This window comes from Ambystoma mexicanum, chromosome 1p (genome assembly GCF_040938575.1).
Source record: "Ambystoma mexicanum isolate Mex_15411 chromosome 1p, UKY_AmexF1_1, whole genome shotgun sequence".
Taxonomy (NCBI): Eukaryota; Metazoa; Chordata; class Amphibia; order Caudata; family Ambystomatidae; genus Ambystoma; species Ambystoma mexicanum.
In genome coordinates, this window is record NC_090921.1 from 191,386,241 (window position 1) to 191,406,870 (window position 20,630).

Below are 20,630 nucleotides of genomic sequence, written 5' to 3' on the forward strand. Positions count from 1 at the left end.
GTTCAGGCACCCAGGGACTTTAAGGATTGGTTTGGAGACTGGACATCGGACTTAGGATGTTGGGACCTCTTAGCATAGGCTGCTCACTGGATTTGCTTTATTCCTCCATACTTGCACTGTTATCTTTAATCTCCCCATTTATGTTGGCTCCTGGATCCTATAGGTAGTCTGCCAATCTTTTCTTGAAGAGCCTTTGTTTAAATATTCATTTGTGCTACGCATGCTGTCGTATATAACATGTGACATTAAGCAAGTACTGAACCATGCAATTCACATTTTCTGATACCCTGATCCCACCATGTCCAGGCTAATCTTCATTGCAATTTTAAGTCTAGTCAATCTGCCTGCAAGACTTCCTGAGCCTAATTTCTTTTCTTCTGGCAATAAAGGGATTAACTTTGTTACACTGGGACCTGATCCTATCTTGTGTGACAAAGTTCCCTGCATAATCTTCTAGTCTTCTAGGGGGTTTCTAAGAGGTCTGGGTACCTTCAGGAGTCAGAAGAATCCCCCTCTCCATCCTCTTAGTCCCCCGTCTTGAGGCAGGTGACAGTCGCAGAAAAGATTATGAACACACTGGCCTTTTAAGCTATATCCCAGAGCCACCGTGGCTCAGGGAAGGGCAGCATCCTACCCCTTTTTAGCAGCTGCATGACCCAAGTTCCAACCACTACCTCCTTTTCCCATAACGTTCTAAGTGCAGGTCTCAATGGAGCAACTTGCCACGGGTCCAGGAAGACCCACCCAGTGACGCATATGAAATCCAAGATGCCTCAAGAGCCATTTAAAGACTTGGCCCACCCCCTTGGTCAGCTAGGGAGACCAGGAGAACCGTCTGGAACGGTAGCAGGAGGTGAAGTACAGGGCTATTTAAGCCAAGTCTATCAGTCAGGCAGTGTGTGTGTTTGGAGACTGTTGTGGCAGGCGGATATGTGAGGTTTAGCTATACGATGTAGGTGGTAGCAGGGGCTTGGGGTTGGTACTGAATATTATTGGGCGAGAAGATGGTGGCAGAAACTGCTAAAGAGTAGGTTAGTGAACATCATGAGGAGGTGGCAGGAGAAGATGAAGATGAGGTTGGTGAACATCAGGAGGAAGTATAGAAGAATTTGAACGAGGCTAGAGGAAAAACACAAGGAACGAGTAGACAGACAGCACAGGAGTGTTCGAGCAGGTAGGGGTTTGGAGAAAGACGCTGACCTGAAAGGGTTAGAACCACCAAGTGAGAAGGAGCAAGCATGTGAGGGAGCGTCAAGGAGGGACATAAACAGCTCTTGTTGTAAAAAGACCCATTGGAACACTCCTGGCTGGGAGGCCAAGAAGACTGGGGACGAGGATCCTGCAGAAATGCAAGGGCAAGAAAAAAGTCGCACTCTGTGACTTCAGGCATCGTTTTTCCTCCTCCAGGAAGCAGAGTCTTCAATCTCCTTTCAGAACTGTCCACCTACTCGGGTACTATTTCTCACTAAATATTCGACTCCGGAGGAATTGGACACCTTTGCCAAGATGCTGGTGACTTTGGCCCCAGAGATGCTTCCATGCCCCACTTCTCTTTGTGAAGTGGGCAGAGGTGCCTCTGTGGACTGCAGTGGCATGCCTGTGGGCTTGGTTCACGCCCACCAGTGGATTCTGATCCATTTTGGCATGGATTGGCTCAGTCTTTGGGCTTTTTGCCTGGACTCTGGTCACTTTTGGCCCTGGGCCGACTGGCACCTCTTCAGACTAAGTTCCTCTTTTGAGAGGAAATTCTGTGTCAAAGATGTAAGTATTATTTGACAAGGAAGGGGTTACTAGTCCCTTTGGCTTCTGTCCTATGTATTTCGCAGAGACATTAGGACTTTCATGAGAGATTCAGTGGTACGGAGAAGGATCTAACAGATCTGGCCTTGGCGCTTGGATACCTCTAGTGCTTGATAGCCCTCTGGTACCTGGTCTAGATAGGCTTCACGCCTCCCTTTAAAATGTGATAGCGAAAGTGGTGGACACATTGGGTTTTGTCTGGCCCCACTAAGCTGAACATCAAGGTCGACTTGACTAATATCATGGAAGAGAGTTGTCAATCAGAGGGAGACCCTTTTACCGTTCAACCCGGTGTTCTCCAGTCCCATGTTATCGGCCTTTGAGAGCCAGGCCTCCATCACTGCAATGTATCTGGACCTTGCAAATAAACATTGCCTGGCTCTCTTGGTCCAGGTTTCATCATACGCATCTGTCATCAGGGTGCGTAGTCGTTCAGGTCATTGTTGACAGGCTTGTCATTCCTGTCTCTGCCCATTGATGGTGAGAGCAAGAAGCTTGAAACAATTGGAAGCAAGGTTTTCTACAACCGATATATGCATGCACCATTTGGAGAACAAACGCAGGTAAGTACTTGCATTTAGCTATCCAGTGGTTATGATCACAAAGTCAAAAAGGTAAGTAAAGTTCAGCTAAGTAAAATAACTCAATCCCAGTGAATAGGATAGGCCTAGGAAGGGATTGTTGACATGGGCTGAGTGATGAATTGGGAGATTCAGTCACTTCTCTTCAGAGGGTAGCATCTTCTTGTGAGACTAGGGAGGTGAGCCTGCTATGCGTTAGTCCCCTTTAGGGATGGCTGAACGTGGGATCTCACAGGGAGAGACAACCCTCCCCCTTTCTCCCCCCACCTCCCCTGGGAATAGGGACTCTCGTACTGAGAAGGAACTCCCTGTGCATTCTCTCAAGTGACAAAGATGGGAACATATACCTCACCAGAATCCTCCTAGAGCTATTATTGTGCTATCTCTACTAAAGAGTGTCCAGTTGGTACTGACAAGAGTAATCCTCAGAGAGTAATAAAGAATGAGCAACTGCCTGACACTGAGACGCGGAAGCCTGATGGAGTGAAACAGAGCCTGGTCCAAACGCAAAGGAAGGACTATGTCTGGAGCTTGGGGAAGACTCAGTGTGGTATTCTAAAGATGGGAGGAACAAAGCTAACATGGAGAGAGACCTACGAGTTTCGAATGGGTTGTGCAGAGACCGAGAAACTGGTCTCGTGTCTATCGAGCAGAAAGAAATAACTGGTGTCCAAGAAACATCTGAGTGCAGAGAGGCACTGCCACGGACGAGCATCCCGGGAGGGATTTGCTCGTAGGAGGACCCAGTTAGAGGGAGAGGAGAAACTACTCGGAATTCAAGCTGTCAGCATAGAGATGCCCCGGGTGGTACAGACGGAAGAAACACACAAGAGAAGCACTCTGTACCTGACATGCAGTGAACAAGGGAGAGAATGGGAGAAAAGCCTTTCCCAAGCAGGAAGCGCCATCCAAGAAGTACACCGAGATGTACTGTGGAGCAGACTGAAGGAAAGCACAGAAACCATCCTACACCAGAGAAACAAAGTATCGAGACGAGATGCCAACCAGGCGATGCAAAGCCGAACCCAGAAGGTAACAGGAAGTTTGGGAGACCCTGGGAGGAGGGGCTATACAGAATGGCTATATCCTAATTTGCAAAAAAATAAGAAGAGTGGTAATAACTACGGGACACCTAATACTCGTCCCAGTAGTAACCGAGTCAATAAGAAGTGTGAAAATAACTACAGGATTCTTTACATAAATAAAAGGAGTGAATTCAAACCCTGGGTACATTACACAGATCACGGGGTTGAGGGTGCGGGGGGGATAGAGAAACCAGGTGACAAAAGATTTAGTCTCTTAGAGCAAGAACCCATATTACTAGGAGAGAAAGAAACAAAGAGACTGTTTGTCAACGGGAACACGACACAGAAGAATCTACTGGTCAAAAACCTTGAGTGGGAGATAGATTTAGGTTATGCAGTCAGTGATGAGGCCTGGAAGTATGTGTGGCAGGTTGGGTATAATAGTAAGATGGATCTTAAATTATGACTTGTACATCAGAAGATTTTGGGAAGGTTATACTGGACTCCGGTGCGAATGTGTGGTTTGGGACTACTTACTGAAGATTTTTGCTGGGGATGTGGAAGTGAGAGGGGGACATTGATTCACATGTTGTGGCATTGCCCAAGAGTGTCGACTTTTTGGAGGGAGGTGTTAGATAGATCACTTTGTCAATTTCTTTTCCAAGGGAACCTTTTCAGGTTTTGTTATTGGCTAAAAGGGGCCGTTGTCTGCAAACTCGTTTGTATAGACATTGTATAGATAAAATATTAGTTGTAGCAGTAAAACAGATCATGAAGGTGTGGAAATCCAGGAAAAGACCAACCGTAGAGGACTGGATTAATGATGTGATTTGTATTATCTGAATTTGAATTAGTTATGTTTAAAAAGCAGGGTAAAGAAGGGGAATATTTGTCCTTATGGAAATCTTTAGTTGATTTTGTATGGTAGTGCGGCGCAAGATGGTGAATGTGATGTATGAGCGTTTTTTTCAGTGGGGTGGTTTTTTATTGGGGTGTGTGTCCGATGTTTCTTTCAGTTCTGTCCTCTTGTCTGTATGTCATGGGAATTAGTAAAAATGAATGCGAATGTTTCTTTTTTTTTTTTCAATGAATTTTGATAACTCAATGTATACATGTAATTCTCATTTGGTTCTTGTTTATTGTTTATATTATTCTTTTTAATATGTATCTTTTTGAGAAATGATTGATGTATTGGGATTTATGGGAAGGTTTAAAGGTGTTGCTGTTTTATTCTTCTTTTGTTATTATCCTTCCATGTATGAATTTGATTGAAAACAATAAATAAAGATGATAAAAACAATAGTTTAAAAAAAACCTTGAGGATAGTGTAATACCACAGGGGCAAGAGAGACTATACACTGAAAGGATCAAGACACAGAAGTTAGCGGTCAATACCCCTGTAGAACGAACTTTGAGGAATCTAAAAGGATTATCAAACAAGACGTGGATTACTATAAAAGAACTGAATGAACTTGTGAGGAAGATTGCCGAATGCTACTTGAATATCCCATATTAAAACGGAATAAGTCTATAGAGAAGTAACCTTTCCAACCCCAGGAGAAGGGAGCCATTCTCCTGGTCTTTAGTTGTTTATAATTAGTGGAAAGGTCAGGATAGGTTTGTTTTTTGGGATTGAGGACAGACTGACGATGAGCAACCTAGTTTTAGCTATGTTAGCTAGGGCTATCCTTAGAATAGGGAACGTTTTTCCTTTTTTCTTTACTTTTAATAAACACAGTTGAAACATGGTGAACCCTGGTCTGTCTCCTCCTTATGACCCATCACAGCTACTCCTACCAAAGTCTGGACTTTACACCCATGTAACCCTAGGAGAACGTAGGTGAAAGGAACAAGTATGTTAACTTACATCCCTGACTCCGATTTCTCTAGAGACCACTGCTGTGGTTCTGGAATTTGTTGGAGACACAGGTTTCTTTGCCTAGTCTGGTCGAGGAAGGCCCAGGGTCCCGTGTGCAGAGGTCACTTTCGAATGCAGGATTTTGTTTTGGTCGGTCACACTGCTGCGGCAATCGGTTCCAAACACCTTCCAGCTGAACACCCAAATGAAGAAAATATAACGACAGTGCTGCAACTGCTGTGAAGGAGTCCTCCTGCTTTGACCTTTGGGAACTGTCTGTCTGTTATCCCTTCTGTGAAAGCCTGAGGTCTGCAACCATTAGCACTCCAGATATTTTCGGCTACTTCTTCCATCACCCGTAGCTATCATAGGCAAAGTTGAGGGATTATGGGAGTCCTAGTCCAAAACACCTTGAGAGTCGTAAGTTGCAGATCCCTACTATAATTAGAGCTGTAGGGCTATCGCCTTTTGACAGGGATATAGTCGCACTAAGACACTGGTGCCTTGTAAACATGCATGGGCCTTGGAGCCAGAGTTCTTGTACTACTCCTATGGAGTCTGCAACATTCTACTATGATGAATCTGGGCTATTCGTCCCTTCTGCCCATGGGAGAGCCACCCCCGTTGAGGCTAGGGAGGTGAGCTTGCTAAGTAAAGTGGGAGTGAGTCCCCTTTAGGAGACAAGGACTCCCATTCCTATAAAACTCCCTTTCAAGAATACACTGTCTGCAAAAATGGGAATAGAAACAACTTATGTTACTTCTGTTTGGAATACCAACAAATCGTGACATTTCTTCAAGCTATTTTACTTCAGGCAATGCTGGAATCCCCATGTACTCAACAGTCAAAGAGGAACGGCACACCCCTTTCAAATACGATTAGTTTTTGTTTGTTTGGTTCATAAAGATAATAAGAAAGGAGGAATGCTTATTCCTTAGGTTATAATATGTAATTCATTGGACTTTTATTGATGCGATGATTTAGGTGGTCAGCCGACACGTGTTTTGACCTCTCCGGGTCTTTATAAAGGCTTGTGCACTAAAGTCCATGGATCGGTTGGTGTGGTGAATCAATGTCTTCCACTGCAAATCCTGATGGGCTGGGACAAGAATTGCCCCGATTGGCATGGGTCTAGCTGTGTGGCCTCTAGCTCTTAGTATAACGTCCGAATGGCGCTGCTGCCGTTTGTGGCACCCAGTAGCTCCACCCAGATGATATGCAAAGAGCTAGGATTTGCAGTGGAAGACATCCTCTACAGCCAATCCTCTTGATTCACCACACCAACCGGTCCATGGACTTTAGTGCACCAGCCTTGATAAAGACGTATTGGCTGACCTCCTAGATCATTGCATTCATAAAAACCCAGTCAATTACATATAAAAACATAAGGAATAAGCAGTCCACCTTTCCTACTATCTTTTTGCGCGAGATATCTGGGAACAAACCAAATCTAATCATATACGGAGGTGTAGGAAACACTGCCACAATCCATGATTTCGCAGCTAAAAAACTAAATCAATACTTTAAATCAAACACATCAGGAAGTACCCCAGTGTAGGGCAAGTGGATTCAAAACCCTAGTCCCCAAATACTTATACTAAAAACCCTTTCAAATACGGTAGCTGAAATAGAGAGGAGGAACCTTGAATTGAGGAGAAAGAGTCCTACGAAGAGGCGAGCCTCTGACGTGAGAACGTCCTGGACGGGCTGAACCGCGCTGCACTACGGTGCCAGCGGTAGTTTGGAAGAAGAAAGGGAGCAAGAAAGGATGTTGGAAGGCAGTCACCGAGTGTGGCAAGCCAGTTACCACCGATACGGAACGACCATCTCTCGTGGTGGCGTGACCACACTGCATTCGTGGTGGGTCTGGTGCTCGCCGAATCACGCAGAAATTAGTGTCGCATGGAAGAACGAAGCGGACACTCCAAATACGAGGAAGGGGACTGCCAAGACACGATGAGTCCTGAGAGCACGCGCTGAAATACTGAAGAAGCCAGAGAGGAGAACCAACGAAAATCGCCACGCTGAGATACTATCACGCTGGAGCAGACCCAATGGTAACAGAGGTACCAGGGTTTCTAGGGCAGAGGGAGGTGAGTGAAAGGAAGAGAACAGGAAGTTGGGCCAGGTTACAGGAGACCTTGAAACCAGAGTCCTGAACATTGGCTACTGCCAAAGAGATCACCCAAGCTAAAGAATTAGAGGCGTAAGGAGAGCACCATTGAAACAAGTGACATTATACCATATCTGAATAGATGCAAACCTGGTTGGTTTAACCAAGCCAATCAAAGCCAAGAGGAGAACCAACAAACTGCTGGAAAAGGGAGGAAGGAAATATCCCTCCGTTTAAAAGGAGATAAGACTTTGGATTTATATTGCAACTTTTCCTAAGGAAGTTAAAGGGGGAGTTGAGTCTTCTTTTGGTGAACTGACGTTGAACATTTTATTTGGAACCAAGAATACTGGACCTCATATGTTGGCAGTTTCTCTGCTGTATTATTGCCGGATTACAAGTGGCAGTGTTAGTCCCCATTTATTTTGAGTCTGGGGCATTTCGGCAGAATAACCACTGCAGTAATTCCACCCAAATCCGGTTGACAGTTGGCGGACTTCCAGATCATAGCTATAGGTGAAACCTCCAACTTTCCATCCAACAACTATGTAATGCAGCGGTATACAGTAATACCGACACATTTAAGCCACCCAACTCTAAATGAGGCCCCATATCCTGATAGATATTACCAAAACCTAGGATGAACAAAGCCTGAGCAAGCAGCATAGTGCTCAGACTTAATTTGTGTGTCAACAGTTGTAGGGCCAGATAGTGATTTGGTTTTTGGGATGAGTACTACTTTTACTCCTACGTCCCGTCCCCTTTCCTCCATACTGTATGGCATCCCTCGCTAGGGACGGGAGACGGAACCTGAAAAAAATCTTTTTCCCCTTTAAATTTAGAGTCACGTGGGTGAGGAGGCCGGCCCAGCATGGCAAGCACCACGGCGCAGGCAAGTGGCACGCAGCCCGACAAAATGGCTGCCACGCCAGACAAAATGGTTGCTCGTCCAACGCCACCCCCTTTTGAGGAGCAGGTAGGAGAACAAGTTTTGAGGTCGGACTGGTCTTCGCCAAGTATGTGGCCTACAGCATATCCTTCAGCATCGCTGGGCAGAGGCACCCCGCAGGCAGCAAGGCAGAGTACGCCTAGGCCTCAGCAACCACAAGGCCGTGCTCCAACGCCTGCGCCACCTAGCGCCCCACCGGCCTGTAAGGACAGGTTTTTGAGAAATTCCTCACGCTTATGAGATCCCCTCAGATGGGATCCTTCCTTTGGGATTTGATCAGGGACATGCTACCTCCTGTTCCGCCACTAGCGCCCACAGTCATTCCTCTTATGGCTCGAGCGCCTCAGGCCTTTGCGCAGCCCCAGCTGCCTACGCCGGGCCCCACGGTTCCGGCTCCTCTGCCTCCTGCAGCCCAGGCGGTTCCATACCAGCCTAAGACTCCAGTCAGCACACCTCAGCCTGCGGCGCCCAGTACTCCTCCACCTGTTCCAGACCAGCAGGACACCCCGGTGGACACCGATGAGGAGGAGGACCCAGACACTCCGTCTTCGGCCAAGGCATTCCATGAACGGCTCGCAGGTCTGGCCGAATACCAATACCCGTGGTTGAACAACCAGAGATGGGGGTCCTGACCAAGGTCCTCACTCTACGCCCCGCAGCGAGAACGGGGATTCGGATGCAGAAGTATGTTGTCGCATTGGCCAAAAAGGGATGGCTTAAACCCCATTTGGCGCAGCCTACCAATCTGTGCTTCGATGCAAAGTACCAGCAAATGCAGGGGAATCCACTCTTGCTGTCAACACATCCTCAACCACACTCCTCGGTGATTGCCGCAGCTTCAATCTATTCCAAGCCGCAGTCTTCCTCGGCTACCTCGTCCTCAGCACTAGTAGGCAAGGAGGAGATGATCTTGGAGGCTTATGGAAAGGTGGCCTATTCCAACGACTCACTGCACCTTTGCCAGTCTAATGCGGATGCTATACTCGCAGTCTTGAATCAAAGTCTTTGCCGGAAATAGCCGTCTTCCTTCCGGTGCAGTCGGGCGCGCATCAAGACGCGGCTGGCAGTAGCACAGACGGTGGCTCAAGACATCATGGAGTCCACTGTGGCACATATAGACACCTCAGGGAGTGCCATCTGCATCGCCACGGACATGTGAAGGACTGCCTGGCTTCGGGCTACCGGGTTCAACCCGGATGTCCGGGAGCGCATATTAGACCTTCCATTCGAGGGTAGCGACCTTTTTCATTCCACCACCGATGAGGAACGCAATAAGAAGAAAATCAGTCCCTAGACTGCAAAATCCTTAACTATCCTCACAAAGTCCATGCCCAAGACGTACAGCCAGACGCACCAGCATTCCGACAAGGGGCGGGCCTTCGACGGGTTCCGGGGCTTTCAGGAATGAAAGTCCAGGCAGCGGACCGATCTCCAAGTCAGCACCGCCACAATCATCACAAGGCGGGGAATAAGGTCTTTCAATCCCCCTCCTCAAAAAAAGGCATGAAACTCCCTGCGGGGTCCACGTGTCTTTGGTGGGGGACAGGCTTGCCATTCATGCACATTTTTGGCGTGCAAAGTTAGTGGACCCCTGGATCCTTTTTGTAATATCCACTGGGTACCACCTACCCATTCCTCCCTCCACTATCTCCTCTCCTCCACTCCCACAGATTGGGACAACAACTCTGTTGGCAGAAATTCGATCGGTCGTAGCGAGCCAGGCAGTGGAAGTAGGCCCAGCCTCCCAGCGGGGTAGGGGATTCTACTCCAGGATTTTTGCCATACACAAGAAGAACCAGGCTGGCCTGAGAGTTGTGTTGGACCTTTCCACCCTGAATGTTTCCCTCCCTCTTCAAAAGTTCAAGATGGTTACCCCAGCGCTTATTACGGAGACACTGTGCAAGGGAGACTGGATATGCTCCCTGGGTCTGAAGGACGCATACATACACGTCCCGATTTGGCAGCCTCATTGGTTCTTCCTAAGGTTCCGGATCATGGACTTTTAATTTCCAATACAAGTTTCTATGCTTTGGCCTCAGTTCATCCCCAGGGTCTTTACCAGACATATGAATGCAGTGGCATCCCTTTTCAGGGCCAAGGATCACCATGTCTATCCATACCTAGACGACTGGCTCGTCAGGACGAGATCCCCGGAAGGGGTCCATCACTCCTCCAACACCCTTGTGATTACGCTACACGAATTTGGGATTCTCCATCAATCTCAAGAAATCACAGCTGGAGCCAATGCAGAGTCTCGCGTTCCTGGGCCTCATCTGGGATACGAGCTCCGAGAAAGTCTTTCTCTCAGAGGACAAGATCACAGCCATCAAGAGGGCCACAGGGAATTTTCTCTCAGCCGAGCGGTGACCTCACCATGATGGTATCAACACCTCTTGGGTATCATGGCGGCATGCCTTCTGGCGGTGCCATCACGAGGCTCAAAATTAGAAGATTTCAGCTGCACTTCGCAGCCTCATGGAGTCAGGAACGAGGTTACCAGGCGGAACTCGTCAGCATTCCTCCTTTTCTCCACCACGACCTTGTCTGGTGGAGCACGGACTGCAACTTGAGGATAGGCAGACCCTTCTGGGAACCAGCACTGCAGGTTACCATCACCACACTCTTCCTTGGAGGGCTGGGGGACTAACCAGGACAACCACAGCGTCTGTGGGGTTTGATCTCTTCAGCAACAGGAAGCTCATATCAATTGGCTAGAGCTGAGGGCGATCAGGCTTGCTCTCAAGGCCTTCCTGCCGCTTATCAGTGGCAAGATGATACTCATTCAAACAGACAACTCCACCAGCATGTATTAGATCAACAAGCAGGGTGGCACCAGGTCTCCTCCGAAATGCACCCTGGCAGTCAGCATTTGGGAAGTGGGCTCTGGAGAACAACATTCACTTGAGGGCAATCCGCCTCTTGGGGGAAACCAACCAGGCGGCGGACAGGCTCAGCAGACTTGGTGCGGACTACTGCGAGAGAGTGGCAGTTGAACGAACAAGTCCTCCAGGGGATCTTCAACAGATGGGGACATCCTCAGGTGGATCTGTCTGCCACCTGACACAACAGGAGGTGTCCCAGTTAAATTTCTGACAGGGGAAGGGCTGGGCCTCTCTGGGCGACGCAATGCAGATACAATGGGACAACATGAACACGTATGCTTTACCACCCGCTCGCCTGGTCCACAGGGTAATCTGCAAGATCAGGGAAGCCCGACGCCTCTGGGTCATCCTGATGGCTCTGTGGTGGCACGCAAGGTCATGGTTCTCGAAACTGCTCAGCCTGTCAGAACTGGCCCCTGTGCACCTTCCGCTGGGTCCAGCTCACCTGCTCTCACAGCAGGGGGGCACAGCCTTCCACCCGCCCCCCAGAAACTAGCCCTCACAGCGTGGTTCCTGAACAGGTCACACTAAGGCATCTACATCTGTCTCAGGCTAACATAGACATTATGCAGGGCGCCAGGAGCGATGCTACCAGGAGCCAATACAAAAGCAAGGGGACTAGGTTCTGCCACTGGGCTTCATCAAAGGAGGTTGATCCATTGACTTGCACTCTGACCGATGTCCTCTCCTTCTCTGCACACCTTGCACACTTAGGGGTACAGGTACATACTGCGCCTATTTGGCCGCAATCCAAGCCTACCAGAACACGGAGGAGGGGGTATTTTCTTACTCTAATACAGTGGTTAAAAGACACGTGGCAAGCCTCACCAGGCTCTACCCGCCCATCAAGAAACCACACCCGGTGTGGGACCTTAATCTGGTCTTGGGCGCCCTGGCTCATAAACCATTCAAGCTCATGGAGTCCGTGGACATCAAGCTAGTCACTTTTAAGACAGCCATACTGGTGGGACTAATGTCTCCCCTTTAGGGTCAGCAAAATCCAGGCACTAGTGTTTCAGAGCCTTATACTACTTTTCACAGAGACAAGGTGGTGCTTAGAACGCACCCTGCATTCTTACCAAAGGTGGTGTCCTCATTTCACCTGAATGAGGAGATGGTGTTACCCACTTTCTTCACGGACCCTGAGGATGATGCTCAGGGGGTACTGCACTGTTTAGATGTCAGGTGCACTCTAAAATTCTACCTGGATAGGACTAAAAGCTTCCGCAAATCGAAGACTTTGTCACCTTCGGCGGATCAGGCCAGGCTATCAAGCTTCTAAAGCCTCCATAGCAAGACTGATGGTAGCGGCCATCAGGGAGGCATATGAAAGGCAGCACAGACCGCTTCGGGCAAACATGCATGCCCACGCTATCAGAGCCAAAGCTACAGCTGTGGCTTGTAAGAGGCACGTTCAATGGCAGGTCATCAGCAGGGCCGCTACTTCTGTTTGGATGCCAGCTCCAGGTCGGACGTGGCATTTGGGCAGGCTGTGTTAAGGAACTTGTTTTCTTAGGGCGTTCACCTCTCCACCCTGGGGCTGCATTCAGTTGTAATCACCCATATAGTATGGAGGAAAAGGGACGGGATGTAGGAGTAATTAGAAGTTACTCACCGTAGTGACTAACCTACTCCTAGTCCATAGTCCCCTTTCCTTCATACGTCCCACCATCCTCCCCCCTAATAAAACTGATGTAGTTAGGCAATGGTAATATTGTCAACACGTCAAAGGGGATTGAAGAGTGGCACCGGTTAGCGGAGTCAGGGAAACGCATGCTCCCAGGGACTCACCCCCGCGCGTCTCTAAATTTAAAGGGGAAAAAAGGTTTTTTTCTGGTGAAAAGGGTTCTGTCTCCCGTCCCTAGGGAGGGACGCCCATACAGTATGGAGGAAAGGGGTCTATGGACTAGGAGTACGTTAGTCACTACGGTGAGTAACTTATAATTTATTTTGAAAATAGATGAGCACCCTTGACTTAGTTTTGTAGGCACCAAAATCCCTCTTAGCAGTAAGGGATAGTCCGGCATTTACCTTTTTAGTTAAATAAACACACTTGAAAAGTCCTCCTTGTGTCTGACTCTACTTCACCACACTACCTAGGCTCTGATATCAAACAGAGGGATTGCAGCTTTCATGACCTTGGTAGCGAGTGTGCTGATGTCAAGAATGATCTCGACCCTGAACATGTCCCTTGCAAGGCCCTTCAGGATTTTAAATTGAGAGAACCTGGAAGCTTTTTAGCTCCTGCTTGTAGCCTAGAAGAGCCTGGTTAGCTTAGCACCAACGGTTACCAAGAGTTACTTTTGGCTCTACAGCCCAACTGATGTCAGACCAACACATCTATGGTGACTTTAACTTTGTGCATTTGGACAAAATAGGCATTAGGACATCTATATGACATTTGAAACATAAAGGGCCTTGAAAAATAGGCCTTAATGTTAAGTTATCATCTGATATGGAAGTTAGATTTGCAGAACGCTGTGCACTAGCCGCCTGGTTCCCCAATGGTTGCTCCTGCTCAATGGTTAATTACGAATACCCAGCTGCTTTTAGCTCCTGCTCATATAATCTTAATTTCGATCCCTGCCCTTGCTGCCAGGTCTACTGATGTTAAGCAGTGCTTGTGGTGGTGATGATGGTAAGGTTTCTGGTGTTTTGAGAAATCCAAGCAGCCCCCACGAGGAATATGACTCACCCATCCATCCCAGGGCCAAAAGCTGAAGATGAGCACCCACTACTATTTAGAGAGATGGTTTCAGCTTCACTCTCCAGTCTGATGCCATCCCTTTCTTTCAGCTTCCTATATAGAATTGTTTGACAACAGGTGCAACGGTTATCCAAGGAAGCTGAGCTAGATTTGAAAGGACAGTGTTGGAAATCCGACTGTGTAGAAAAGGAAAATATGCTTTAATGCCACAAATAATCACTGCGTGATGTGCCAGTAGAATACTTAGAATGATGACAAGAAACTGCTTCCGAAACCATGCTTCATGTAAGGTTAAGCGGAATAGTTAAAAGTATCTAGAGAGCCCACCACCACAATCTGTTATCCAGCTTCCACTCTGCTGTTTTGTCAAAGATTGGAGCAGCCTGCCTGCTCCTTGGCTTTCTTGGAACTATGAGTTGTTGTGGGGCCTAGCAGTAGATGGCAAAATGTTCCACTCACAGGTTTACTCTTCTGACCTCTTAAAGTGCAATGGGCCTGCCCTGGTCCAGTCCACCTACTGGACCATGCCTTTATATGACTGAATTGCTTGAACGATCAAATAGGAGCTTGTATGATAAATCACTTTTACGTTGACATTTTCCCCTTTAAGTTAAAAAAATGAAATTGGGGTCTCACATCACACTTCATGCCGGAGTCCAGCTTTTAAGCACAGGACCAGGCTATCGAACCAAGCTGCTCAGTGTTGTCTTGCTTGCAAGACAAGAACGTTGCCCCACAGCTATCCTCCCACTAAATATGCTCTAAAAAAAAATAGCTCTTACTGTGAGAATGAAGGTGTATCCCTGAGATGGTCCTATGTTGGAATGTGTTCAAGAACCTTTCATGGTAGCGTGGTTTCGTATCACCAGACATCACATTAAAATAAACCATAGATAATGTTAGGTTTAACTGCTAAATGTACAGCTCCCTGTGCTGTTAATGTTTGAACTTCATAAACAACCTCAAGTTTCATTGTCTATTAGATGTGGGTCTAATTTCCTATTTCATTTTTGTAATACAGCTCCTGGAACAGGCTCTAGTCATCGAAGAACAATTGCGGAGGGCTGCATATCTAAACATGACCCAGGATCCCACTCACCCAGCTATGGCTTTGAATGCACGGTTTTCTGAGGTGGAATGCCTTGCTGAGAGTCATCAGCATTTGTCCAAGGAGTCCCTTGCTGGCAACAAGCCTGCTAATGCTGTTCTGCACAAAGGTAAACGCTAAGCCTACAAGTACACTTCTGTTTTGCCTTTGCTTTTACAGTTTCTTTACATCCATATCACTTTTAAACGCCCTACTCTTTATAAATGTATCTTTTTTCATGCGCTGTACAATTCTTTTCAGGCACATTTGGGCCTGTGCAAATGCTGGTCATTATTTGTCCCTTTTGTAACACTACTAAGTTCTCAAAGTGAAAATCCTGTTATAAATTGGCATTGTAAATTAATGTGCATGGTTCTCAATGTATGTGAATAGAATTGAAGTATCTGGATTGCTAAATTCCTAATGGGATTAAAGGTGTATTTTATGAGTGTTTTTGTATTCCCCCAATGACTCAAATACTCCCATCATGGGACCTTATTGTTTATATGCAGAACTTAATGTGCACTTGCAGCCCAATCCTGGGGAGCCGGCAGGTGAAGCAGGCCCCCTCCAAAGGCCCTCTCTGAAGGCTGCTTTCTGTCTGGCACTGGCCCGCTGAGTGTGAGTGTCTGCTCCCCAGATACTACGGTAAGCCTAATTATGTCTAGATGCCTGCCCCCCACTCTGCAATCCCTCAGTCCCTAGCACTTCCTGCAATGCATCTGGGTCCGACTACAATTGTGCCGCTACCCGTTTCCTACCACCACCCTGTGCCTCCTTTACTGGCTGCGGCACCTATGTGCGCCATTACTAAGTTACTGACTGTTGCACGTCCGAGGAAAACATGCAAACCGCCCATATCTACTACTGCCGCTCATCCATTCTCCCAGGCGCGACACACATTACTCCCCTTTCGCATAACAGAAGCCAGCACAGGAGATTCACTGCGACTCTGTTTATCCACTCGCCCACACTGCCTCAGAAGGTCACTGCATAGCGCAATGCAGCACTATAAAGCAGCAATACTTGATTCTTCCATACCGCACCTCACGCGCCATTGCCTAGGCAGCACATGATGCTGGAGTCTCGCAACACGCATGAGGTCCACAAAAGCACACCCACACCGGGATGTGTCATCATTGTCTATCCCACATGTGCAACTACCTCGTGCCTCAGTCACCCCCCCCACCTACCCACATCACCCTAGACTCACCACAAGCCCAAGTTAACACTTGCAACCACTACCCGCTACTTAACCGACTTTGGGTACCCACCAGCTGCCTATTCATCCTCTAAAACACCTAACAATACAAAGGTCGTGATCTTTACACCAATCGATCTGTCCAGCACCCCCACTACACATCAGGAAAGGTTCCTCACTATGCCCACAACAACGGTGCTGCCTACTACCGCACATCAACACACCCACCCTATTGACACGGAGATGAGCACTACAGGGACACCATGTTCAGCTACTCATGACCTCGCAACCTCATGCACCCTTAGCAAAACCTTGGGGTCCATGGCCCCCCAATCCGCCATAAGACACTGGCCATCTACCTCTCCGAAACATAACCCCAAACCCCCCTCGACTGACCGTATGGACTTATTAATCAAATGTGCTTTAATTAACGCCAGATCTCTAGCGGCTCATGCCCTAGATGTTGCTGTCTTGATTACCTGCAATAACCTAGACTTATTAGCCCTCTCCAAGACCTGGCTCTACCCTGCCTCTGCCCCCTCACTCTCACTTGGCTATTTCACCTAACTATACTATCCTCTGCAAAGACAGGGCAAATGCTAGAGGTTGTGGGGTCGTCCTCTTAGCTAAAAATTCCCTCGCCCTTAGAGAAATTGCAATCCCCTCACCATCCTCGTCCAAACTACTTACCACCAAGCTCAATATCTCAAATACCGCCATAGTGACCATTTACTTGGTCTACCACGCACCTGGCCCTATCCTCAAATTTGAAGAAAAAATCCTCCATCTCCTTTCTAACTCCAAACCCCCATTGAAAACATTTGAAAACCCACATCCTACTCCTAATTGTGGAGCTAGTCGATGCCCCCTCAGGGATCTTCGACCCTGCCATCCTTGTGCAAAGCTACTATAGCACTCCCATTAGTGCCATTTACACCTTGGGACCCCTCGCCCTAAGAAAAGCAAAGCAACCTTGCACTGTAACGCCTGGTGCACACCAGAACTCAAAGCCCTTTGCCTTCTTAAACGCCTGGCGGAAGCTAAATGGAACCACCTCCCCTCGGATGAGAACAAAATTTGCTTCACTCTGGCAGCAACACCTTTAAAAACGCCACAATTTTAGAGAATAAAATGGCCTACAACTCCAGGATTGAGAAAGCCGAATCCTGCGATAGGGAGCTCTTTGCCATTATGCGTGAACTTGATGCCACAGCACCAACGTCCCCTAATTGCATCAAAGATCGCACTTTATAGCTGTATTATCCAAAATGCACTCTTCCATAAAATCAACACACTCCTATAGAAGTTTATTATGATTATTATTATTAATAATAATAATAATAATAATAATATCATCATCACTGATAAAAAATAAATGCTCTGGGAACCAATGCTCTTGACGATGCTACACCACAAGCAGAGACACCCCTGACCCCCTTCAACGCTGCCCGTTTCAGTTTTAAACTGCTCTCTATCCTGAAAGCTACCCAAATTGTCAACAGCCTTTAACCTTCTTGCTGGAGGGGGCATCTTCCCTGCAGCTGTCAACAAAGACTGTGTTAAAGACCTAGCTCCCCTCCTCCCGACGCTTATCAATTCCTCCTTTACCACCTGCTCAGTGCCTACCAGCCTTAAGAACGCCTGGGTCCTCCCTCTCCTTAAAATAAAAAACAACTTGGATCCCAGCGTACTTACTAATTGCCCATTACGACAGTACCCTTCTTGTTAAAAATCCTGGATAGGGCTGCATATCCTCAGATCCAGAGCTTCCTAGAAACAGACAACCTCCTGGGCCTTCGCCATTCTGTCTTCTGCCCAGTCCATGGTACAGAATCAGCCCTTCTGGACCTGATTCAACTAGATGAAATTGAAGATGCTGGTAAGACAGCCCTCCTTCTACTTCTCAATCTGTCTGCTGCATTTGACTTGGTGGACCACCAAATTGTGTGTCAGCACCTGGCCTCTGCAGCCCACTTTTCCCGGGATGCCATTGCTTGGATTTCATCCTTCCTGTCTGAGAGAAACATGAGGGTCTTCCCACCTAGTGCTGCAGCCTCGCTAGCCCCGGTTCCATGCAGTGTCCCACAAGGTTCATGTATCTCCCCGACACTTGATAACATATTCACCAAGCCCGTATTTGATTTGCTTGATGACAAAGGAATTACACCTCCTCCACCTCAACAGCAACTACGTCCCAGACTCTGACATTCTACATGCCATCTACCACACTATCCATATGTGGATGGCTTCCCACCATTTTTCAACAAGAAAAAAAATGGAACTCCTCCTGGTGGGATCAGACACCACACTTAAGAAACTCAGCACAGCCTACACATCAGTTATCATTGAGGCTAACTGTATTTAGATCTCCAGCAGTTTAGACACTGAGCGTCTACCTGGAAGCCACCCTATCCCTTACAAGACAGGTCAATGCAATCGCTTCCTCAGCAGCAATGCCATTTTTGCTGCGACCTCTGCTTGCAACCTAAAAATCTGCAAACTATTCAGAATAATGCTGTCAGATCGGCACTTAACATCTCCAGGCAACATCACATCCCTTCAACCAGAAGAGAGGTACATTGGCTACCTATTAATGAACGTATTATTTTCAAATCACTTGACATCATGCTCAAGTACCTTTTCTGCAAAATTCTCTAAATCACAATTGTCAAGACCCACTTGCTCAGCACATACTAACCTATTGACCATTCTGAGATTCAGGAGAATCAGAGCTGGAGGCTCCAGCTTCCCAGTCTCCACTGTCAAGAACTGGAAAGCCTTCCCTCCCCACCTTATTTTTTATTTTTTTTATTTATTTATTACGCGCCGAAGCTCGCAAGCATCAGGGCGCGACAAAAAGACTCCAGGACAATAATTTCACGGGACAACACAAAAGAAGGGAGAAGAGAAGCAAGAGAAGCGACCCAGAGCGATGAAGTAGAAGCCTAGTTATTTGAAGAGGAAGGTCTTCAATTGCTTCCTTAAAAATAGAATGTTGCTTTCCAGTCTAAGGCTGCAAGGCAGTTTATTCCAGTGAGAGATCGCCAGGTTTGGGAAAGCTCGACCTAGGCCGGTGGCTTTGCCTGGGGGACAGGGATTGATCAATCCTTGTTTGGTAGATCTCAGGCAGTGACTTGGCTCATACCAGCTGAATTTCCTTTTTAAATATGCTGGTGCCGTGCCGTAGAGACATCGGTGGGTTAAGGTCAGTGATTTAAACAAGATCCGTTCTTTCACTGCCAGCCAATAAAGATCATTCCTGTCCTTAGTAACGTGTTCTCGCTTAGGTTTGTTTACAGTGGACCTGACAGCATTATTTTGGATAGTCTGACATTGTTTCAGGCAGTTGTTACTGGCGCCAAGCATTAATGGGACTTCCATAGTCCAAGCGAGACAGAATAGTAGCTCTTCCTATCGTGGCGCTATTCTTGGTGTTTAAGAATGGTCTGATACGGCATAGGAGCCTTTGATAATATTGGCAATTTCGCTTAAGATAAGCGGTCTGGGCTTCTGCACCTAGGGAGGATTTAGGTAAATACCTAAGGTTTTGACCTTATTTGATACCTTGATGGTGGAATCTTTTATAGAGAATTCGGAGTGGTCCGGGCCAAGATTGTTTAAGGCTTTTGCGTTTCCAAAAGTCATGAGTTCCGTTTTGGAACTATTGAGACACATCCAGTGTGTTAACATCCAGTTTTCTATGGTGTTACAGATGACCGATAGCTTGTCGTTGTCTATAGAATGATTTCCACTCAATTCCATAATGAGCTGTGTATCATCAGCAAAATTAGTGAAGAAGATTCCAAGTTGTGATAGAATGTTGCAGAGGCAACGAATATATAAATTAAAGAGTAAGGGAGAAAAACTAGCTCCCTGAGGGACGCCACAATTTACAGGTTTGGGTGAGGTGGAATGGTCTCCCCAATTGATTTTAGAATTCCTGTCTTCTAGGAAAGATGAAACCCAATCTATTGCATCTTGGGAGCAGTTTCCAACTACACCTAGGGCCTCTCAGAGCTTTTCATGATCTAATAAATCGAAAGCTGCCGAGAGGTCCAAGAGGATTAACAGTCCTGTCTTGCCTTTATCCAAAATGCTCAACATTTCGGTCTGCAAGTCCAGCAGTGCTGACTCTGTGCTGTGAGCACTTCTAAAGCCCGATTGTTGGGGGTGTAGCAGGCTGTGTTGGTCTACATACTCTTGCAGTTGTTTGGTTGCTACTTTATCAAGTACCTTCAACAGAAAATTACAATTGGTAATGGGTCTTAGATTAGTGGGGTCTTGTTGATCTAGTCCGGGTTTCTTGACTAAGGGAGTGACTGTGGCAGTTTTAATTCCAGTAGGCACCTTACGATCTCTAAAGGAGGCATTTGTCATACGACAGAGAAAAGGGGAAAAGATTTCAGCGTTGTCCAAAATCAGTTTTG

The 20,630-nt window shown here is 47.1% G+C and overlaps 1 protein-coding gene across 13 annotated transcripts in view; it reads left to right on the plus strand.

The window, feature by feature from the left end:
• Positions 1-20,630, plus strand: part of CHD3 (chromodomain helicase DNA binding protein 3) — a 2,755,261-nt gene that overhangs the window by 2,540,667 nt on the left and 193,964 nt on the right. For all 13 annotated transcript variants that reach the window (XM_069646310.1, XM_069646296.1, XM_069646309.1 and 10 more), the window contains one exon: positions 14,937-15,132. In XM_069646310.1, coding sequence (XP_069502411.1) covers positions 14,937-15,132 — 196 coding nt within the window. The remainder of the gene's footprint in view (positions 1-14,936; positions 15,133-20,630) is intronic.